Genomic DNA, 19,972 nt, shown 5'->3' with positions numbered 1-19,972 from the left:
AAAATTTAAGTAATCAAAGAATTTGCCCCAATGAAGAATTTGCCAGATAGTTTTCTAGCCAATTTTTTAAGATCCGAAAGAAACCAAAATTCCTTTGCTCTATTTATGTTCTGATCTCTGAGCACAAAATAATGGAAATCTGCCAGATCAATTGTGTGAAAGTAGCGTATCTCTACTACCGACGCTGACAAAGACACACAAGGAAAATGACAGAAAGAACCTCCCTTATGAGTATGGATCTGAGTTAAGCCCGGACAGCAGGCTCTGCCGGCAGACGGGTTTGGGTGGCCCGGGCTGGATTGCTGTTGTTTCTAAATAAGCCAGAGTTTTAAAATTGAGAGGTTCCACCCCAAACCCAGAATTTGGACTCCTCCAGAAAAATGAAAAGATCTTAAATTACACTGCTTGCTTCTTGCATGAGGACAGTGGGCTGAGTGGGAGGGGCCACGCCTCTGCGGGGGGCGTTTGCTCTCCAGATTGCCCTGGTCCTCACTACCTCCCAGGGTCTGACACTGATGCCATTCTTCATCATGCTTGAAGTGTTGTTTTTCTTATAATAAAGATACATTTCTCTGTATCTTGAGTCTTTCAAAGGCGAGAAAATGAAAGAAAGAGTAAGAACATATATATTGGGAAATGCTGCTTTACTCTATGATACCTGCCTTACTGCAAAGCTATAGTATTCAAGACAGTGTGGATTGGCAAAAGGACAGACAAATGGATCAACGGAACAGAATGGAAAATCCATAAAGAACTCACATATTTGCTTTTTTTTTTTTTTTTTTTTTTTTTGCGGTACGCGGGCCTCTCACTGTTGTGGCCTCTCCCGTTGCGGAGCACAGGCTCCAGACAGACAGGCTCAGCAGCCATGGCTCACGGGCCCAGCCACTCCACGGCATGTGGGATCTTCCCGGACCGGGGCACGAACCCGTGTCCCCTGCATCGGCAGGCAGACTCTCAACCACTGCACCACCAGGGAAGCCCACAGATTTGCTTTTTGACAAAGGAACCAAAGCAATTCAATGGGGAGAAATGGGATCTGGGCATTACGGGTGCCATAGCATGGGGAGACTGATTTGCATCACTGTTTTGGTCGATTTCAAAGGCGTTCCTTCCAGGGTGGTTTACAGTAGAAACGCTCAAAACAATTAGAACCGTTAGGAAGTTTCTCCAGGGCTAGGTGATGCGGGTGTTTCAGCTGAACCTCCTGAGGTCCTCAGTACAAAGTCATCTTCTGTGGAAATGGGTGCTGTGGTCTTTCTTCCCCATCAGACCAGCATAACACAGAGACGGTTGCAAAAGGACATTGCTGGAAATAGAAAGACTTACTGGCCACAGAGAAGGGGAGAGGGGGTGAACTACAGGAAGTTATTATTGCTCTGTGTCAACGTTTTTGTTTCTTTAAGGTCTGTAGTTGTGCTTTTATGGGATTTTCCTGGTGGCTTTGATCTGGTAGAATTTTGAAGAACAAGAGGTCTTTATGTGTAAGGTATATTCCTTTCTTGATGGCTACTTAACTCATGAGGACCTTGGGTTTATTGGAACGATTCACAATGCAGGAGGCTGTGGCCCTGCCCTCAGGATGGGAGGTGACAGGTACATGGATTCGTGTTTTCCAGGCTCATCTGCCATCACTGGCCCAAAAGCAGTGAGAAGCCTAGAGAGGGGCTCGTTGACTGTGCTGTGTCGATACAGCCCTGGGTGGGAGAAGCATGTGAAGTGGTGGTGCCGAGGAGCTGCTTGGAGCAGCTGCGAGTTCGTCGTTAAAACCACTGAACCAGAGAAGGAGGTGAAGAAGGACCGCGTGTCCATCAGGGACAATAGGAAAAACCGCACCATCGCCGTGACCATGGAGAAGCTCAGGCTAAACGATGCAGACACTTACTGGTGTGGGATTGAGAGATTTGGAACTGACCTTGGGGTCCAAGTTAAAGTGACCATTGACCCAGGTAAGCGTATGTGTATGTGTAGATGTGTCTCTTCAGGGCCTGCTCTGTCCTGGTCCCTGGGGTCCCTCTTTAGTGACTTGTCACTCAGAGTGAACTGTCACAGAGGGTGGGGGAGTCCTGAGGTCTCATGGAACCCACACTGACCACCTGGGATTGGGAGGGGCAAGGCTTCCCTTAGAGGCTCTCATGGCCCCCAGGGCCTCCTCCAGGATGGGACAAGTCTTTCTCGACACATTATTTTTCCCAGTGCCTGAGTCTATTGCCCATGGAGATCAAGGTGATGGTCTCACCCGGAGACCCTAATTTCTGCTAATGTTTTCCTGGGACCCTCGTTGCCCAGGTGTTCCTATTCTTTCTGGAATTTGGGGCTGGGTCTTCAGAGCTGCAGCTCCCACTCCCTGGTCCATATCCCATCTCAGGGGGAAAGACCCAGCACAGCGGGGCTGCTGTGGTTAATTCCTGGGGTCTGGAAAGGCCTCCACAATCAAAGGGCTGCATTCCCAGGTGCCTGAAATCCCATCATTTGTCATTTACACATTTGGGATTAAGGATGTTCTCTTCCTAAATCCTTTCAGAATGCAAACACTCTGAGCGTGTCGGCTCAGGGGTCTCAGTGCCTTGGTCTGATCGAGTTTATCTGTTGGGCTCTGCTTCTGCTGACCCTCGGACAGGTGACACCGGCTCATTGGGCACCTGTGGCAACGGGGCTGGGCGCAGAGTCAACGGAGCCTCCACCACACCAGGAACGTGTGAGGCTTGTTATACTTGCAAAGCACAGCCTTATTTCGTTCAATCCTGACGACGTTCCTGAGATGCGACCATCCCCATTGTGAAAGCTTTATAACTTGCCCCAAGTAAAGGCTCTTCCTGAACCTCAGGAATTTGCTCAGGGCTGGTCCACAGATCTGGGGTATGTCAGCCACCTGAGAGCCCCCATTCTGTTCATGTCCTTGTGGATAAATAAGGTGAGAGGCACTGGCCACTGGCCGAGGCCCTGTCATAAGCAGCCGGAGTGTTTGAATTCCAGCTGAACTCCAGCTGCCCTTGTCCTGAGGCAAGCCTGGCCCCCCCTAACCTTCCAAGTTCTGCTTGATGTCCTCCCCGGACCTGTGCCAGCTCCACCTGCCTCTGAGGCTCTGAGTCTCCTAGCGGCCAGGGAGATATGAGCAGTCCAGGCTATAGGCCCTCTCCCTTGGCCCTGCTCCAGACTCCTCAGGTAGCCCATGATCCCCACTCCCCCACCCCACCCCCGGCTCAGAGCCATGTTTAAGGCTGCGAGTGGGTGAACAGGCAGAGCAATGTGTAACCTGGTCTGTACGCCAAGCACCAACCACAGTGCCGGCCACCACTCCTGCCACCTCTGCTATCGACACGTTCACAGTGCCGGTCAGCTTGGAAGAGACCAGTGACTCCCTGGATGCGACCAGCCCCGGCTCCAACAGCGGGTAAGCCAGCTCTGATGCTGCTGTTACATGTGGCCCACTTGGCCCAAACTCTTCCAAAGGGGGGACTTTTGTAGTCCCAGCTCCCAGCCAGAGCTTGTCTCCGGACCCTCAAGTTCAAGGATGCTGGGGCCTCCTCTCACTTACTCTCACAGCTCAGGAGGCCAGAATTGAAATCAAGGTGTCGGCAGGGTTGGCTCCTTCTTTGGGCTCAAAAGTAGACTCTGTCCCAGGCCTCTCTCCTAGCTTCTGGTGGTTGCCAGTAAGCCAAGCACTCCTTGGCTTATGGCAGCATCACTCCAATCTCAGCCTCTGTCATCACATGGCCTTTTCCCTCTGTGTCTGTGTGTCTGCCCCCATTTCCCTTTTATAAGGACACCAGTCATTGGATTCCGGCCCATCCTAATCCAGTATGACCTCATCTTAACTTGACGACCTCTGCAAAGATCTTATTTCCCAATGGGTCACCTTCTCCAGTTCCTAATGAATATGAGTTACTGGATGAGGGACACTGTTCAGCCTGTACAAGGGGCAAGCTTAGAAGCAGGGAGGCCTTTTCAGAGCCTTTGCCATACAATTTCTGTCTGGCTTCTAGACCCACTGAGACACCTTGTGGAACCCTCCTCTCTCTTTTTTTAAAAAACCATCTTTGAGGGCACCCGGGAGTAGGGGTTCCCAGACTGGAAACTTCAGGCCTGTAGGTTGAAAGGTTTCAAGGCCTGTGGCTGTCCCTGCTCCCAGGTGGGTGGGATAAGGCCAAAGACAGGAGGTGAGCCTGGGTGCCTGGGGCATCCTCTGTCGTTCCCAGCAGTGTCTTCCTGAAGACCAGCACCCTCCTTCCCTTAATCTCTGCTGTGTTGCTTCTTCTCTTGATGGTGGCCTCACTTGTGGTTTGGAGAATGATGAAACAACAGAAGAAAGGTGAGGGGACTTGGCTGACACCGGGCTGGGGCTGGGCTGGGGGGGAAGTGTGTGGGATTGATGGCCAGCATGGTCATCTGGGAACCATCAGCCCAAGGGGATACCTGCACAGTCTGGAAGGGGTGCCGTCCCAAAGGCCCCAGCGACTGGAAGTTTGAGGGGCTGGAGCTTGGAGGTGAACCCAGGAGGTTTTGGACTCAATTCTACCTTGCTCATCCCTCTTTGCTCCTCTTGCCTCTCTGCTCTGCCTCCCTGTCTGTTTCTTGGTTTGGTTCCTGGTGGCAGAGATGGCAATGGCCTTAGGCAGGCAGCCTTCCTAGGGTCCCCAGACACTTTAGTAGAATTCCTGTGGTGGTCAAGGAGGTACTGAATAGACATGGGGGCATGGAGAAACACACACACACGCATGCACACGCACGGGTGTACACACACGTGCACGAGCACACGTTCACGCACGCACACGCGACATAGCCCACACACGAACGCACACGTGTACCTGTTCACACTCATACACAGTTCTCTGTGTTTTCTCAGGAGTGTTGGTGGCCGCTCCTATGTTTGCCCTTCCTCCCTTCAGCCCTTTCTCAGGCTACCCTACTTGTTCTGTGTATATTTGCCCTTTAGGGAAGGGCCTCTGCTCACGAGTCTGCATTTGTCTATCACGAGGTCTGGCCTCGGCCAAACACTTTTCCTGTCTGGCTCCACTTCCACGTTCTCACATTAACTGCACCTCCTCCCTTTCTCAGAACCCACTGGGATCTGGGAGCTCACGGGACCCTCTTTAACACTGCTCTGTCCCCACAGCCTGGGGAATCTTGTAGTTTGGAGAGACGGGAGCCTGACTCCTGTTCATCATACTTTCCCCCCAATGTATTGTCCGCGACCTAAGTTAAAAATACTTTCTGTCCCCCTCAGTATCTAAAAACCATAGGGAAAATCTTCTTGTTTCTTTGTTGTCTCCGAAGCTGGGGGCGTGACGGTGGCAGGGGGAGGGCAGGGAGAGAAAGAAACAGGAACCTGAGGGCACCTGAGAGCTGGTCCAGACAGTGATGACCCAGCTCGGGTACTCCACTCAGAGGGCAGCTTAGAGCCATCCCGTCTCGTGGACACCTTGTACTGATGGAGCCCCTCTTGTGCCTGGTACAGTCCACACCCAGAAGGCATGGGAGGGACAGGCTCAGCCATCCAGCAGCCCGCATCCCACCTGAAGACCAACCAGAATTCAGTGGGACAAGGGTGATGAGATAGACATAAATCAAATGCCCTGGGAGCCAGGGAGGGAGGGATTCGACAGCCTGGATAGCTGGAGAAAGTAGGTGTGACTTTGAGTTGACCCCTGCAGGTGGAGAAATGGTGGCGTCACAGGCAGAATCCCAGCAGAAGTTTTAGGTTGAGCCTAATCCCGGGGGAGTTGGTAATTGGCAGGGCCACCTGAGCAGCTGATTGCACAGTTCTGTGATGTGGGGAATGGATGGGCTGAGGTCTCCTTAGTTCTCATCTGAGGGATCAGAATTAGAACCAGGTCTCTCCTCTCTGAGCCCGAAGCCTAATTCACCTCTTTTCTCTCCCAGACCTGAGAGCGCCTGTGAGCCTCTGGATGGGCTTTCTAACTCTATTGCTTTTGTCTTTTAGCTGCTGGGATATCCCCAGAGCAGGTAAGAGAGTCCCCGAGCTCAGAGCAGAGACACCAGACACCTTTCCCTCACTTCCTTCTTTTCCATCTCCCAGGAGCACCAAGGTCCAAATGTATCAGACGAACCCTGTACCCAAATGTCCATATACTCATGGCCTAGCTGCAAGGGCCGGGGAAGGGGCCCGGTCGTATGCGGGAATCAGCCAGAAGGGAGGAGGGCTTGGGAGGGGGAGGTGTGGGAGGCTAAGAGGAGACGGGGGTTGCAGAGGGAGCTGGGAGAGGGGGGTCCTCCAAGCCGAGAGCCACGCGTCCCTCCGTGGAAGAGAAACCTGTGTTTCCTCTCCTAGGTGCTTCAGCCCAAGGAGGGCGACATCTGCTACGCAAACCTGAGCCTGCAACAGACTGAAAACTCTGGGTCGTCCCGGAAGAAGGCTTCCACGAGGTCCTCTTCCCCAGCCCAGGCCAACGTGGAGGAAGTGGATTATGTCACCATGGTATGCGCCTGGTGGGGCTGCTATGGGGCTCAGACCGGACCCGCTGTTGCCCTTCCTTTGAGGACCGGCTTTCTCCCGCCCACGTGGGAGGGTGGGTGCTGGGCCAAGATGCAGCCATTGAAAGACTTGCTGGCCGAGCTCCTGCGTGCTTTTGGCATTTGAAGTGCCTCCACACCAGGTCTTAGCATTGGGAGACTCAGAGTCCGGTCAGACACGGTCTTCATGCTGGGCAGGGGAGACCCAGACAGGCTGAGGGACCTGGGATTCCGTGCCAAATGTGCTGCCCTGGCATGGAATTGAGGGAGAGCATCTTCTGCCGTGACCGGAGCTAAAGGTGCCTGGCAGAGTGGAGGGGGGAGCAGCTGGGGGGCCTGGGAGAAGACTCCAGAAGCCCTGGAGGGTCTGTCTCCCCAGGCTCCTCCAAGGTCTCCTCCGTCCATGAGCACAGCCTCCTGCCGGCCTCTCTAACCCCGAGGACGTCTTCATTGCAGGCTTCCTTTCTCAGGGAAGACGTTGCCCGTGCAGCTCTGTCTTTGGAAACCTCAGATCAAGAGCCAACCTATAGCAACATGGGGCACCTCATCACCCGCATTCCCAGCAGGAGCCATGAGGAACCCACGGAATACAGCGCCATCAGGAAGCCTTAGCCTGCGCTCTAGGGGCCCCTCTCAGACCCACTCGAGGCCTCTGAGTACGTTCCTGCTTCATCTGCTCTCTGCCTGCCCCCCAGTCCCCTCATGGGACCAGCCAGGTCCTGAGGCCTCCGTCTGATACAGTCAGCATCGTGGCCAGCTATGGTTTGGGCTCGGGGCCTAGTCTCAGGGAGCTGCTGGGAGTTAGACAGGGGTCTTTCCACATCCTTTCTCTCCCACACAGCTTGGGAGGGGGCTGGGGCTACACTCTGGAGCTGCTGAGGGGGCAATCACAATGGTAACGATAATAATAGTAATTCACTTTTATTTATCGCTTATCACGAGCGCTGGACTGAACAACGGTCCTAAGACTTATTGGCACCTGGACCCTCGGAACCTGTGAATGTTACCTTCTGTGGCATAAGGGACTGTGCAGGTGTAACAGAGTTGAGGATTGTGGATGGGGAGACGATTCTGGATTATCCAACTGGGCCCTGAATATAAGCTCAAGGGTTCTTATAGGAGGGAGGCAAGACGGTTACAGAGGAGAAGACAGTGTGATGGTGGGAGCAAAGGTCGGAGTGATGCAGCCAGGATCCACAGAACGCCGCAGCCTCCAGGAGCTGAAAAGGCAGGAACGGATCCTCCCCAGAGCCCCCCGGAAGGAAGCAGCCCGGCTGACGTCTTGACTTTAGCCCAGTGAAACTGATTTCATACTTCTGGTCTCCAGAATTGTAAGAGAATAAATTTGTATTGTGTTAATGAAGCCATTACATTTGTGGTAATTTGTTACAGCAGTACTAGGAAAAAATATACTATGTAACAGGTACTCTTCCCTAAATGCTTTACCTACAGTAACTAATTTATTCCTCACCACAACCCTAAGAGGACGCCTTTATTATTGTCCCCATTTTACAGAGGAGGAATCTGGGTACAGAGAGGTTCAGTGACTTACCAAATTTTACTGCTAGCAAGTGGATAAGTTAGAATTTGAACTTGGGCATTTTGGCTCCAGAATCTGGAGTCTGGGCCACCACCCTGGACTGTGCATATAAGGAGGATAATGTGTGTTGTGTGTGTGTGTGTGTGAGTGTGAGTGTGTGTGTCTATACACAGCTACTCACACAGGGACAGCCATCGAGTATATACAGACGCTGGACTTGCTGCCTTTATTCTAGGGTCCTGGCAGCTCTCCCTCTGGAATCCTGAATCTCATCCCAGCTTGCCATCTCCATGGTTACCAAACTACTCCAGTCCCCGGCCTGGAGTCCCTCTTGTTCTCTGCTCCTGAGTCCAGTCTCCTCCCAGCAGCCAGAGGGATCTCTTTAAAGCACAGACCTGATCACTCCCTGCTTGTAACCTTCCAGTGGCTTCTTCCACAGCCCAGGAGGCCCCCAGGGTCCATGGGTCCCTGCCTGCCCCTAAGACCCTCTCTCTGGCTACTCTCCCTCTCACTTGCCCTGCTCTGCCCACACTGGACTTTCTTCCATCCTTCTAACAAGATAATACGTGGTCCCTTCTCAGGGCATTGGCACTGGCTATTCCTTCTTTCTGGAATGGTCTTCCAACGGATATGTGAATAGTTAGGTTTGCCAAAGAGAGAGAAAGGCAGGGAGAGAGGGAGGGAGGGAGAGAGGGAGAAAAGGAGAAAAGGGAATTCCCTGGTGGTCCAGTTGTTAGGACTCCGTGCTTTCACTGCAGGGACCTGTGTTCAATCCCGGGTCGGGAAGCTAAGATCCCACAAGCCACGTGGTGTGGCAAAAAAAAAAAAAAAAAAAAAAAAAAAAAAGCTTATTTTTATTATCACAGCTCAGCTCAAATGTTCCCTCCCAGGGTGGTCTTCCCAGACCCCCCTAACAGGAGTGGCCCCTGCTACACCTCTGATTCCTCTCTGTCACATTGCCCTAAGTAAGAGTAGTACTTGGGCTTCCCTGGTGGCGCAGTGGTTGAGAGTCCGCCTGCCGATGCAGGGGACACGGGTTCGTACCCCGGTCCGGGAAGATCTCACATGCCGCGGGGCGGCTGGGCCCGTGAGCCATGGCTGCTGGGCCTGTGCGCCCGGAGCCTGTGCTCCGCAACGGGAGAGGCCACAACAGTGAGAGGCCCACGTACCGCAAAAAAAAAAAAAAAAAAAAGTAGTACTTACTACTTTATGAGCTAACTTGTTTATTGGCACATGGGTTTACTGATTGCCCCCTCTCCACCAGGCTGTAGGCTGCCCAGAGGTGGGGAATTTATCTTACTCACTGCTGTATCCCCCATGCCTAGTTTAATGTCAGGTACAGGGTGGGTTCTTGAATATTTGTATGTTGACCGAATGAATAAGTAACGTGATGGTTCAGACTTGGGAACTCAGGGTGAGCTTTCAGGAGCAGGGACACCCGTATCCATCACGTGAGGAAGGGACCCCTGGGTCACCTGAACAACCAGAGGGATTTCAGGATCCCCTTCCCAGCAGCATGCAGTGGAGAGACTTTTTTTCCCCCTCTCGAAATGAGAGCGGTGAGGCGCCATGATTCCCTTTGACTGGAGGACAAAGGTCTCTTCCTTTGCTTGGGTTTCTTTTGTTTCAGGCTGGAGGGAAGTGTCAGGGAAGGGAGTCATGACTTGGGAAGAAAGGACCAGCTCTGCCTGGGGGTCACAGACAAGTGCCCCAGCAGGTATTGGGACGGTAGGAATGTTTAGTTGAGCCATTATCAGTGTGTCCTGGGGTTTCCCCAACTTCTCACAGCTCTGGACATCCCAAGTAGTCTGGCGGAGGTGGCCTTAGTGGATGGCCTCTCATCTCAGCATGGGCTGCGCTTTCTTCTTGCCCCCACTCCCTGAAAGATGATTCCCTAGAATCTCAAGGGCTTTATCATCCTGGGAGAGCTTACGGAGCCCAAGCAAGCTTAAATATTCTTGGGCTGGTCACCTGAGCTGAGTGCGTCAGAGTAAGAGTGTTTTCGACCCAGGTGGTTTTAAGATTTACAGAGCGAGAAGTGCCTGTAGGGAGACCTTTAAATGAAAAAGTGAATTGAGCTCTATGAATAAGTCATAACAGACAGTCACGTTCTGAATGGCGTCACTGCGCCATTTTAACCGTTGTGCGTGAAGTGCCTTTACTGTTGAGTGTTTAAGCAGCCCGCACAAAATAGACTCGCTCAGTACAAGCTTCTGTCAGATTGTAGGGGACTCATCTTCTCTGGAATCTACCACAGATACTAGTAAAGATTTACTGTCGTGAAACTTGTGACATATCTAGGAACACAGACTAGTATTCAGTTCTGTTTGATTTGGCTGGAGGAGTCTGGTTGCTTCTTCTTCCTCTTTTTTTTTTTTATTGGAGTATAATTGCTCCACGACGTTGTGTTAGCTTCTGCTACACAATGAAGTGAATCAGCTATATGTATACCTATATCCCCTCCCTCTTGGACTTCCCTCCCACCCTGACTTTGTCTGCATGGTGGATATGGGCTGGATGTGGAAGGTCCTGGCCGCCCGGCTGAGCCGAGGAAAGGTAAATCAGCCTAGAAGACAGATTCACTCTGATTCACACTTTTAATTGCCTCATTCAAGCTTTAAAAAAGTGTCTACCAGATATATCGCGGGATATAATGTTTTTATCCCAGCTCCCAGCCATCTGGATGGGTGGCTGTCTGAAAAGAGACCTTCTCATGTCCTTAGAGATGTAGCTGAGTAGCCCATGATACTTGTGAAATTTGTCCAGTCCGTTCTGTAGCTGGATGGAGCAGATTTCTGACTGGTGGTCCTCACGGGAGGCATTTAGGTTCTTTAGGTTTGGGTTGTGACTACAGGACTCTGCCCTGAAACCAGCCCGATTTGTTCAGTCCTGAGAGCGCTGGGGAAGTAGTCAGGGTGGGGGAAGGGAGGCAAACATGTGCAAGAGGTTTGAAGGGAAATTGTTTCATAATGTTTATAGACTGGCATCTAGGTGTTGTCTCAACCGTATCCGGCTGCTCCACAGAGACCCTGCTAAGGCAGACTTTGGGCTGTGGACTGGCACCTTTATTGCAAGAGAGAGAAAGTTCAGATAAGGTTCTGATGATATGAGTGAGGGTGGCATTTACCACTTTCCAGGAAAGCACATTCTGTTAAGACAAACTCTGAGAGATTTAACCACTCAGTTCTGGTTGAGTGCACGATTATTTATAACCTGACTAAAGCTTCCGGGGTTTCCCTCCTTTGCTTTTTGAATGATTAATATTTAAAGATTCCACTTTATAAAAATTGGAGGGCTTGGGTAGTCTCCTTTTGAGAACTATGTGTATATTGCTGGCTTTCAGAAGACAGAGCCCTTTCTCTCTCTCTTATTTATTTATCTTTTTTTTTGCGGTACGCGGGCCTCTCGCTGTCGTGGCCTCTCCCGTTGCAGAGCACAGGCTCCGGACGCGCAGGCTCAGCGGCCATGGCTCACGGGCCCAGCCGCTCCGCGGCACGTGGGATCTTCCCGGACCGGGGCACGAACCCGTGTCCCCTGCATCGGCAGGCGGACTCTCAACCACTGCGCCACCAGGGAAGCCCCAGAGCCCTTTTAAAAAAATTGAAGTGTAGTTGATTTCTGCTGTACAACAAAGTGATTCAGTTATACATATTATATATATATATCTTCTTTTTTCATATTCTTTTCCATTATAGTTTATCACAGGATACTGAATATAGCTTCCTGTGCTAGACAGTAGGACCTTGTGGTTTACCCTTTCTATATATAATAGTTTGCATCTGCTAACCCCAAACTCCCAATCCTTCCCCCTCCCACCCTCCCTCCCCCTTGGCAAACAAGTCCGTTCTCTATGGACAGAGCCCTTTTGAGAGTCAGTTGAGGGAGAAAAATATACTGCACTGGCGATCTTCAAAATACATGGCCTTTAGCAGGAAGGGCCAGCTAACACCTGTTGATTTCATGTATCAACAATTTTTTAGATCAGGAGGGACTGATATAGTCAGTAGTCAGCCTTTTATTTTATCAAGTAGGTGCATTCTTACCCAATGTAGTTGAAATTGCTATTGGTCAGCTCATTGGAAAAGTTGGTTAAATCAAGGAATCAGGGCTTTCCTGGTGGCGCAGTGGTTGAGAGTCCACCTGCCAATGCAGGGGACACGGGTTCGTGCCCCAGTCCGGGAAGATCCCACATGCCACAGAGCGGCTGGGCCCGTGAGCCATGGCCACTGAGCCTGCGCATCCGGAGCCTGTGCTCCGCAACGGGAGAGGCCACAACAGTGAGAGGCCCGCGTAGAGCAAAAAAAAAAAAAAAAAATCAAGGAATCACACAAAAGATATATTCTTTCTCTAAATGCTTTCTTTGGCTCAAAATATCTAAATGTGTCGTCATTTGCTAGTATTTGGATGTAGCTCTAAGCCTCTTTTTCACTGATGGGTCTGCTGAAAGAGGGACTCATTGCCTTTTCTGCACAAATCACACACACTGTCTCGTCCTGGAGTTCCTAGTTCCAGTTTCCCTAACGTGAAGCAAGACATTCTAGATACTTACGACGCAACCTGATTGAAAAAGCTTTTTTCATTTTTATGTTTTCACTGTGAATATTTTACAGTCCTCTCCCTCATTCCTAATTTGATGTTTTTTTTAAAAAAATGGCATGCTCTAAAGCATTCAATTTAGTTTTTGTCGAAATAACCGTTCTCTTTGTTTACATTTCCTGTCATTGGTCAATATCCTTTCTGTTTACACTCTTAATTGGTTAGTTTATGGATGAATTCATTAAATTGCATAATTATAATTAACATGTTTGACCGGCTTAAACAAGTTTGGGCCTGAATGCCGTTGACTCTTGTTAAACACATACCTCAGCAGGTGAGAGCAGAAGCGAGGGGATCTTCAAGAGAATCTGCCCATTGCCACAAGCATAAAGATAGTATGTTTCACCAAGAGATTGGAGGGTGCTGGCTGATCTAATAAGTTGGTTAAGAAAGGGGTTGGTTAAGACAGTTTCTACTAAACCATCTGTTATGACCATAGTTTCATAAAAGAAAGGACATTTAAGCACCCCAAGTCAGAATAGGCAGTGTTTCCCAAGAAGGACAGTTGGCGACTTTATGCCAATATGGATTTCTGTTGTGTGTGTATATAATCTCCTACACATTTATCGATACTTTGTCAAGGGCTGGTGCTCACACATGGGCTAAGGATTGGCAGCTACTGAGCTTGTCTACACTGTTCTCTAGACGTGGATTCTCTCCTCTAGGTCCAGCTAGTGTGGTCTAGTGTTCCCCTAAAGCCTTCGAGTAATCTTATTCATCGAAACTCTAAGGTTTTCACTCATGAGGGCCCCGTGATACTACATCAGTTGGGAGAAAGGTCCCTTTAATCACTTAGATTCCCCCGCCCAGCATAAGCTCTCCCCCAAATAATCCACTGTGATCGCAAACTCACACGGTCTTGTCCTGAAGGGGTGCGGTTCTAGCATCAAGGAAGGGTGACCCACCCACTGAACCTCTGAGGAGCGGTTCAGAATTAAGGAAGGGGTAAGACTCTGTTTCTAAGGGTCAGAAATAGAGAAGAGACATTCTGAATGCTTGTGTGGTAGGAAATCCACTCTTAGCAGAAAGGAGGGATGCCTACTCTACGTTCCCAGAATAAAAATGCCATCCTGGGGAGTTTCTGAAGCCTCCCGCATCCTCCCTATCACCCTTTCCATCTGCAGTGCCACAAACCCAGATATCCCCAATCCTGTGTTTTATTAGCTTATTAATTATTTCATTTGCAGTTATAAAATATTTGGTGTATACTATGTGTTTATATAGGATGCAGATATGTTATAAAGGATAGGGAAGCAAACACCTCATGTTCACAGCCTTAATGAAGAAATGGAACATTATCAAATCCACCGAAGCCACCCACTCGTTGTCTGTCTTTGTTTTCTTCCAAGGAAGAATGTGCTGCTTGCCTAAGGTAGCTCTAAGGGCCCATCTCGACGCTTGGCCTGTTCTCCTTGCCTTCATGTTAATTACCAAAGCCATCAGATAGCTGGTCTACATTATGCAGCGTTCATACTAAGTTAACAAACCTATGCGCCTCTTCCTGTATTAATACGACTTTTCTCCCCCAGTAAACCTACAAGCCAATTGCTTAACTGTGCCTATGTGCTCTTTAAAGATCTGGTGATGGGTTTGTCACTGGGGGAGCAAACACATTGAGTTTCTTTCTGGCATCCCCATGCAGAATGCTCCCCTCTATCAAGGATGGTGAGGGTTTCTGTGACAAGGAAGCACCAGGACACAGCCCTTGGTCTTAGCCACACTTCCCAGTACGAGCCCTCTGGTTATCGGAAGGAGCTGCAAAGTTCAGACGATGTACTCATTTCAAAAGTTCACAGGCCTTTGCAAGATTTGTAATAAGCCACAAAAGCAGAAGGACCAAATACCAGAGACCCTTGTCCTCCCACTGAAACACGCTGATGTCTTTCGGATGGCAAATGAAAGCAGAACTAGCAGAGAAGTATTTTACCAGAAAATATCTGAGACATGAGAACAGATGTGAAAGTGGAGGTAAAACGAAGGAGATTCTTCCCTGGAGCTGTCTTGGTGTCAGTAAATCTTGGCTTTCTTTCCTGGGGTTGTTATCTTGCAGCTGGTTTTTAATTTTTTTTAAAATTTTTATTGAAGTATAGTTGATTTACAGTGTTGTGTTAATTTCAGGTGTGATTCAGTTATATATATACACACACATATATTGTTTTTCAGACTCTTTTCCTTTCTGGGTTATTACAAGATATTGAATAGAGTCCACTGTGCTATACAGTAGGTCCTTGTTGTTTATCTATCGCGTATTGTATTTTTTTTAATATATATATATTTTTGGCCGTGCTGTGTGGCATGTGGGATCTTAGTTTCTTGACCAGGGATCGAACCTGTGTCCCCCACAGTGGAACCTCGGAGTCTTAACCACTGGACCGGCCGGGGAAGTCCCAGCAGTGGGTTTTTTTGTTTTTTAAATTTAATTTTATTTATTTTTCATACAGCACGTTCATATTAGTCACCTATTTTACACATATTAGTGTACACGTGTCAATCCCAATCTCCCAAGTCATCCCACCCGCCCCCCGACCCACCCCGCTACCACTTTCACCCCTTGGTGTCCACATGTTTGTTCTCTACGTCTGTGTCTCTATTTCTGCCCTGCAAACCGGTTCATCTGTACCATTTTTTTAGGTTCCACATATATGCATCTGTACCGTTTTTTTAGGTTCCACATATATGCATTAATATACGATATTTGTTTTTCTCTTTCTGACTTACTTCACTCTGTATGACAGTCGCAGTGAGGTTTTGATGGAGGCAAATTCCCAGGGGATAATATTGCCCCTGAGCCCCATTAACAGGGGCTCACTGCACCAGGCCTACTTTCCAATGATGTCTGGGCAGCTCTGGAGGCAGAGTCTTGAATCTGCTTCGTGTCCCCCATTGGCATCGACTGCGCTTCAGTGTATGTCCAGGGCTAGGCTGAGATAGTTGCCAGGGCTGCACTAGAATTTTGGGAGGTCAGCAACAGAAGGGGCTTGAGGCAGCTTCCAGTGCAAGCTTTTGTCTCCTGTGGACCCAGGTGGTCCAAGGTGAGACATGCCAGCATGATAATGGGGAGGAGCTCAGGGCCTGAGGTCAGATGCCCCAGGTTGGGGTTCTGTCTTTTTCTTTCTTTCTCCCTTTCTTTCTTTCTTTCTTTCTTTCTTTCTTCCTTCCTTCCTTCCTCCCTTCCTCCTTCCTTCCTTCCTTCCTTTCCTTCCTTTCTTCTTCCTTCCTTCCTTCCTTCCTTCCTTCTTTCCTTTTTCTTTCTTCTTTTTTTGTGGCCCCACCACATGGCATGTGAGATCTTTGTTCCCCAACCAGGGATTGAACCTGTGCTCCCCACAGTGGAAGCATGGAGTCTTAACCACTGGACCACCAGGGAAGTTCCAGGGTTCTGTCTTTTTCTTATTTATTTGCTGGGTGGCCTTGGACAATCATAGATGTGTCTCAGGGTCTTTTCAGTCCTCTGCAAGATGGAGGTTAACCAAAGTGCCACAGACCCTCTAGTTTGTGATCTCAAGGTAACCTTCTGGTTCCCAGTGTGTAATAGCGTAGGCCCCGCTGATGTCTTTCCAGCTGACCCCAGCTCTCTCTGAGAGGTCCCTCAGGAGCTACTGCCACACACCCAGTAGAAAGCTCCTTTAAGGCTTTTTTAAAGGCAAAATGTTAGCATTTAGTTAATATGGATGGTGGGCATGTGGGCATTTCTTTTTTGTTATGTTAGTCTCTGTATCTTTTGTTAAGCTTTAAAATTTCAGAATTAACACGTATCCATACAATGGAATATCACGTAGTCATTAAAAAAATGTGGATGACAAAATGCCTGTCCTATCTATCTATCTCTCTATCTATATATATACACACACACACAGATACATACACATACACACACACACATATCACACATGTATATACACACATACATATATACACACACATATATACATATATACACACATACATACATACACACATCACATATGTATATACACACATACATATATACACACATATATACATACATACATATATACACACACATCACATATGTATATACACACACACATATATATACACACACATATACATAGATATATTCTATATATTCTGAATAGATATCTATCTATCTATCTATCTATATATATATATTCTATATATTCTGAATAGATATATTCAGAGTGCAATTCCATTTTTATTTAAGGAAGGTGTTTTGAAGTAGTGGCATCACAGGTAACTTTTTTCTTTGCTTTGCTTTTCTCAAATTTGTAATTAAACGTGTATTAATAATAATGGCTCCCATTATTAACTAACAGCCACCAATAAAAGCTGACTGCTCACCCAGCACCGTGCTCAAGCCTCATTTACTTCTCCCCGGCCTATGTGGCGGCCACTCACCCCCAGGGGCCTGCCCGAGGCTGGGGCCTGGCTTACCCGCCCCCGGATGCTCTGATCTGCCTTCCATGCCAGGTTTCCTGCTCACGGCCCTTGCAGATTGCTCTGCGGCTGGGCCATTCTTTGCCAGTGGCCTCCACTGCTGACACAGTGATGGCCCTGGGGAGGAGTGCAACTCATTCCTCAGCCGCTCTGCCCAGAGCGTAAGGTAGCCCTTCCCTAGGTCCTCCCAGCTCATCTGAAACCGGGCGTGGGGTGAGGCCAAAAGAAAGGAGATACGCCCCAAAGGATAGCTCAGAACTACTGCAGAGACCTGTGCTCAGACCCTCCAGGGCTTCCTATTTGACAGTAGGAATGGTTATATATTTTGTGGGTCTCAGCACAAAATAAGAATATGGGGTTCCTTGCACAAAAATTAATACTCTCAAGATGGTGACAGCAGAGCATTAAAACAATCACGGAGCCCTTCCAAATGTAGGGCCCAGGCTACACACTCATGCCACTTGCCTTGTTGGGCGGGCTTCTGTCTCACTTCTCGTCTGCCTTCCTGCGTCCAGTCCAGGCATCTTCACACCATCTGACTCTCATCCCAAAATGAAGAGGAAGAACTTTCCTTCATTCCAGCCTGAGCTTCACCTCCTGCATCCTCATCCCCGCCCCCCTTCCCCCACCCCAATCTGCCTCCTCCCTGGGTGATTGAAAGTGGAAAGTCGGGTCATCTTCCTCCATAGGAAAATCTACTCCCAGCCTCAGGGTGAGGTCTGGCTCCACAGCCCCAGTAAACCAATCCCTTTATAGGGTGACGTCAGTTCCTTTCCTGGGTCTGGTTACTAAGAAACTAAGTTGGATCAGTCAGTCTTAAGTGACACCGTGAGCGGGACACAACTAGCCCGATTTCGATGGGAGAGTGGCAAGTTCAGTTCATTTCTTTGTCAATCACTTCTCACTAAAACATTTAAAAGACACTGTTACCCAACCTCCTCTGGGATTGCCATAGGGACATCTGTCATTGCATGGCGAGCCCACAGCTTACATCACCCCCATTTTCCTTGGAAATTGCTCTCTTCCACCCTCCACTGACAGGGAATGGGCAGGACGGACTCCACCTTCGGGGTGGACACGTGACCCATCTCAGCCCAATGAGCATTAGATCTAGGACTTTAGTTGAAACAGGGAGCTGTGAGGATGTGACCCTGGAGCTGCTGGCAACCATGTGACCCCAGGAGGAAGTTGTAATTAAAGCTGAACCAGAGGGAAGAATGTTGAGGGACAGAGAGAGCGAGGCTGCTGGTGCCATTGTCTGAGTCCCCAGATCCAACCGAGCCGGATGTCAGCAGCATCCCCAGGCTCGCCAGTGAATTATCGTTTTGGCTTAAGATGGTTTGAGTTGGTTCTGTCACTGGCAATCAAAAGGGTCCTGACCACAGAGCTCCCCTTTCACAGGCAGTAATAACGTCTGTGCGGCTTACGCTTCGTGCTGTGGAAATCAAATGTGACAACTTACGTGCAAAGGGCTTCTGAATGGAATGGAATGACCAGGGCGGGTCAGTCAGCTGATGCAGAGCCAGGACAACACCCCGAGCCCAGTTCTCTTGTATCGCTAATGAGCTGCCTCCTGCTCTAAGAAAATCAGTGAAAACAGCAAGTGTTGGATGGAGCAGGTGGCAGACAGGGCAGGGAGTGGGCAGGATAGTTGGTGGACAGGACAGGGGTGAACAGAGCAGGGTGTAGATGGGAAGAAAGTGGACAGGACAAGAGGGGGTCCGGGACTACTCTGTGTGGCCTTCTCATGCGTTTGTGGTGTCCGTGACGTCTGGGGGAGACCTGGCTTTTCAGGCATAGACAGGGCAGAGTGAAGGTCTTGGAGGGCGTGACCCCAGAGCTCACCTGGCCCCTCACTTCTGTCTTTCTAAAGCCTCTCTTCATACATCAACTTGTCATCCTAAGGGGTCAGGGCCCTGGCCTTTTTTTTTTTTTTTGCCACTTGTGTCACTTTCATCCAACACAGTAGTGTAAGCTGCAGATAGAACAATCAGAAAAGAAAAATAAATAAAATCATCCAAATCAAGAAAGGGCCCTGGGGCTTCCCTGGTGGCGCAGTGGTTGAGAGTCCGCCTGCCGATGCAGGGGACGCGGGTTCGTGCCCCGGTCTGGGAAGATCCCACGTGCCGCGGAGCGGCTGGGCCCGTGAGCCATGGCCGCTGAGCCTGCGCGTCCGGAGCCTGTGCTCCGCAGCGGGAGAGGCCACAACAGTGAGAGGCCCGCGTACCGCAAATAAGTAAAAAAATAAACAAAAAAGGGCCCTGGCATTGTTGAATTTGGATGTTTTTTTGGCTCAGATCTTTAGAGACGCTGAGGGAGGGGTACCAGCTTTGTTTCTCTGAATCTGACTCTGCCATGCTTGGGCCACGGATCTTTGCTCTGGGCACTTCACAGAACAAACACCTTCCTTTTTTGGATGTGGATTTGAAGGGATCCCTGTCTTGGGTGCCCAGAGCCATTCTGGCCTTCAGAGATGGGGCCCTTTCCTGGGGCTGTGGAGTTTACAGCCTTTCGGATCAGTGGCTGAATCAGGATCCAGAATGTGGCAGCCTGAGAGAGCTGCAAGTATCTGACCTGGTCCCCTGCTTCCCACCATGTGAGACGAGAGGTCTCTGACTTTTGAGAAGTCTTCACGGGCACTGATGTCCATGTGTCAACATGGGCTACAGTCAGATATGGCCTGAGTCCTCTGTGCCAGCCGGCTAAGCCACCCAGCCTGCCAGACTCAGCTCCTTGGGGTGGGGAATGGGTCTTGTGCCTGGACCCTCAGGGACACATGGCATCCGGCAGACATTTGCTGATTCTCAAGATTCTCAACCAGAAATATCCAGTTTCAAGGGGGGCATGTGGAATGGGGCAGTGGTGGGATATAAGGAAATGACTGCAATCACCTTTTTTCTCTTTCGTGGTCTCTCCCCTGAAACCCATATCCCTAAGGCCCTG

General features: G+C 49.5%; 2 protein-coding genes across 2 annotated transcripts in view; one reads left to right on the top strand and one right to left on the bottom strand.

Annotated features, from left to right (window-relative positions):
• Nucleotides 1-19,972, bottom strand: part of RAB37 (RAB37, member RAS oncogene family) — a 70,780-nt gene that overhangs the window by 41,219 nt on the left and 9,589 nt on the right. The window lies entirely within an intron of this gene.
• CD300LF (CD300 molecule like family member f) lies at nucleotides 1,601-7,086 on the top strand. Its single transcript, XM_065896451.1, has 6 exons — nucleotides 1,601-1,949; nucleotides 3,274-3,394; nucleotides 4,200-4,312; nucleotides 5,945-5,967; nucleotides 6,293-6,439; nucleotides 6,931-7,086. Exons 1-6 carry the CDS (start codon nucleotides 1,601-1,603, stop codon nucleotides 7,084-7,086), a joined length of 909 nt encoding a protein of 302 aa, XP_065752523.1.

The sequence above is a fragment of the Phocoena phocoena genome, chromosome 19 (genome assembly GCF_963924675.1).
Source record: "Phocoena phocoena chromosome 19, mPhoPho1.1, whole genome shotgun sequence".
Classification (NCBI taxonomy): Eukaryota; Metazoa; Chordata; class Mammalia; order Artiodactyla; family Phocoenidae; genus Phocoena; species Phocoena phocoena.
This window is presented reverse-complemented; position numbering and strand designations above follow the sequence as displayed.

Coding starts and splice junctions, on each gene's coding strand:
- CD300LF (XM_065896451.1), top strand. CDS start 1,601: ATGGATTCGTGTTTTCCAGGCTCATCTGCCATCACTGGCCCAAAAGCA. Junction 5,968..6,292: donor CTGGGATATCCCCAGAGCAG/GTAAGAGAGTCC, acceptor TTCCTCTCCTAG/GTGCTTCAGCCCAAGGAGGG. Junction 6,440..6,930: donor AAGTGGATTATGTCACCATG/GTATGCGCCTGG, acceptor TCTTCATTGCAG/GCTTCCTTTCTCAGGGAAGA.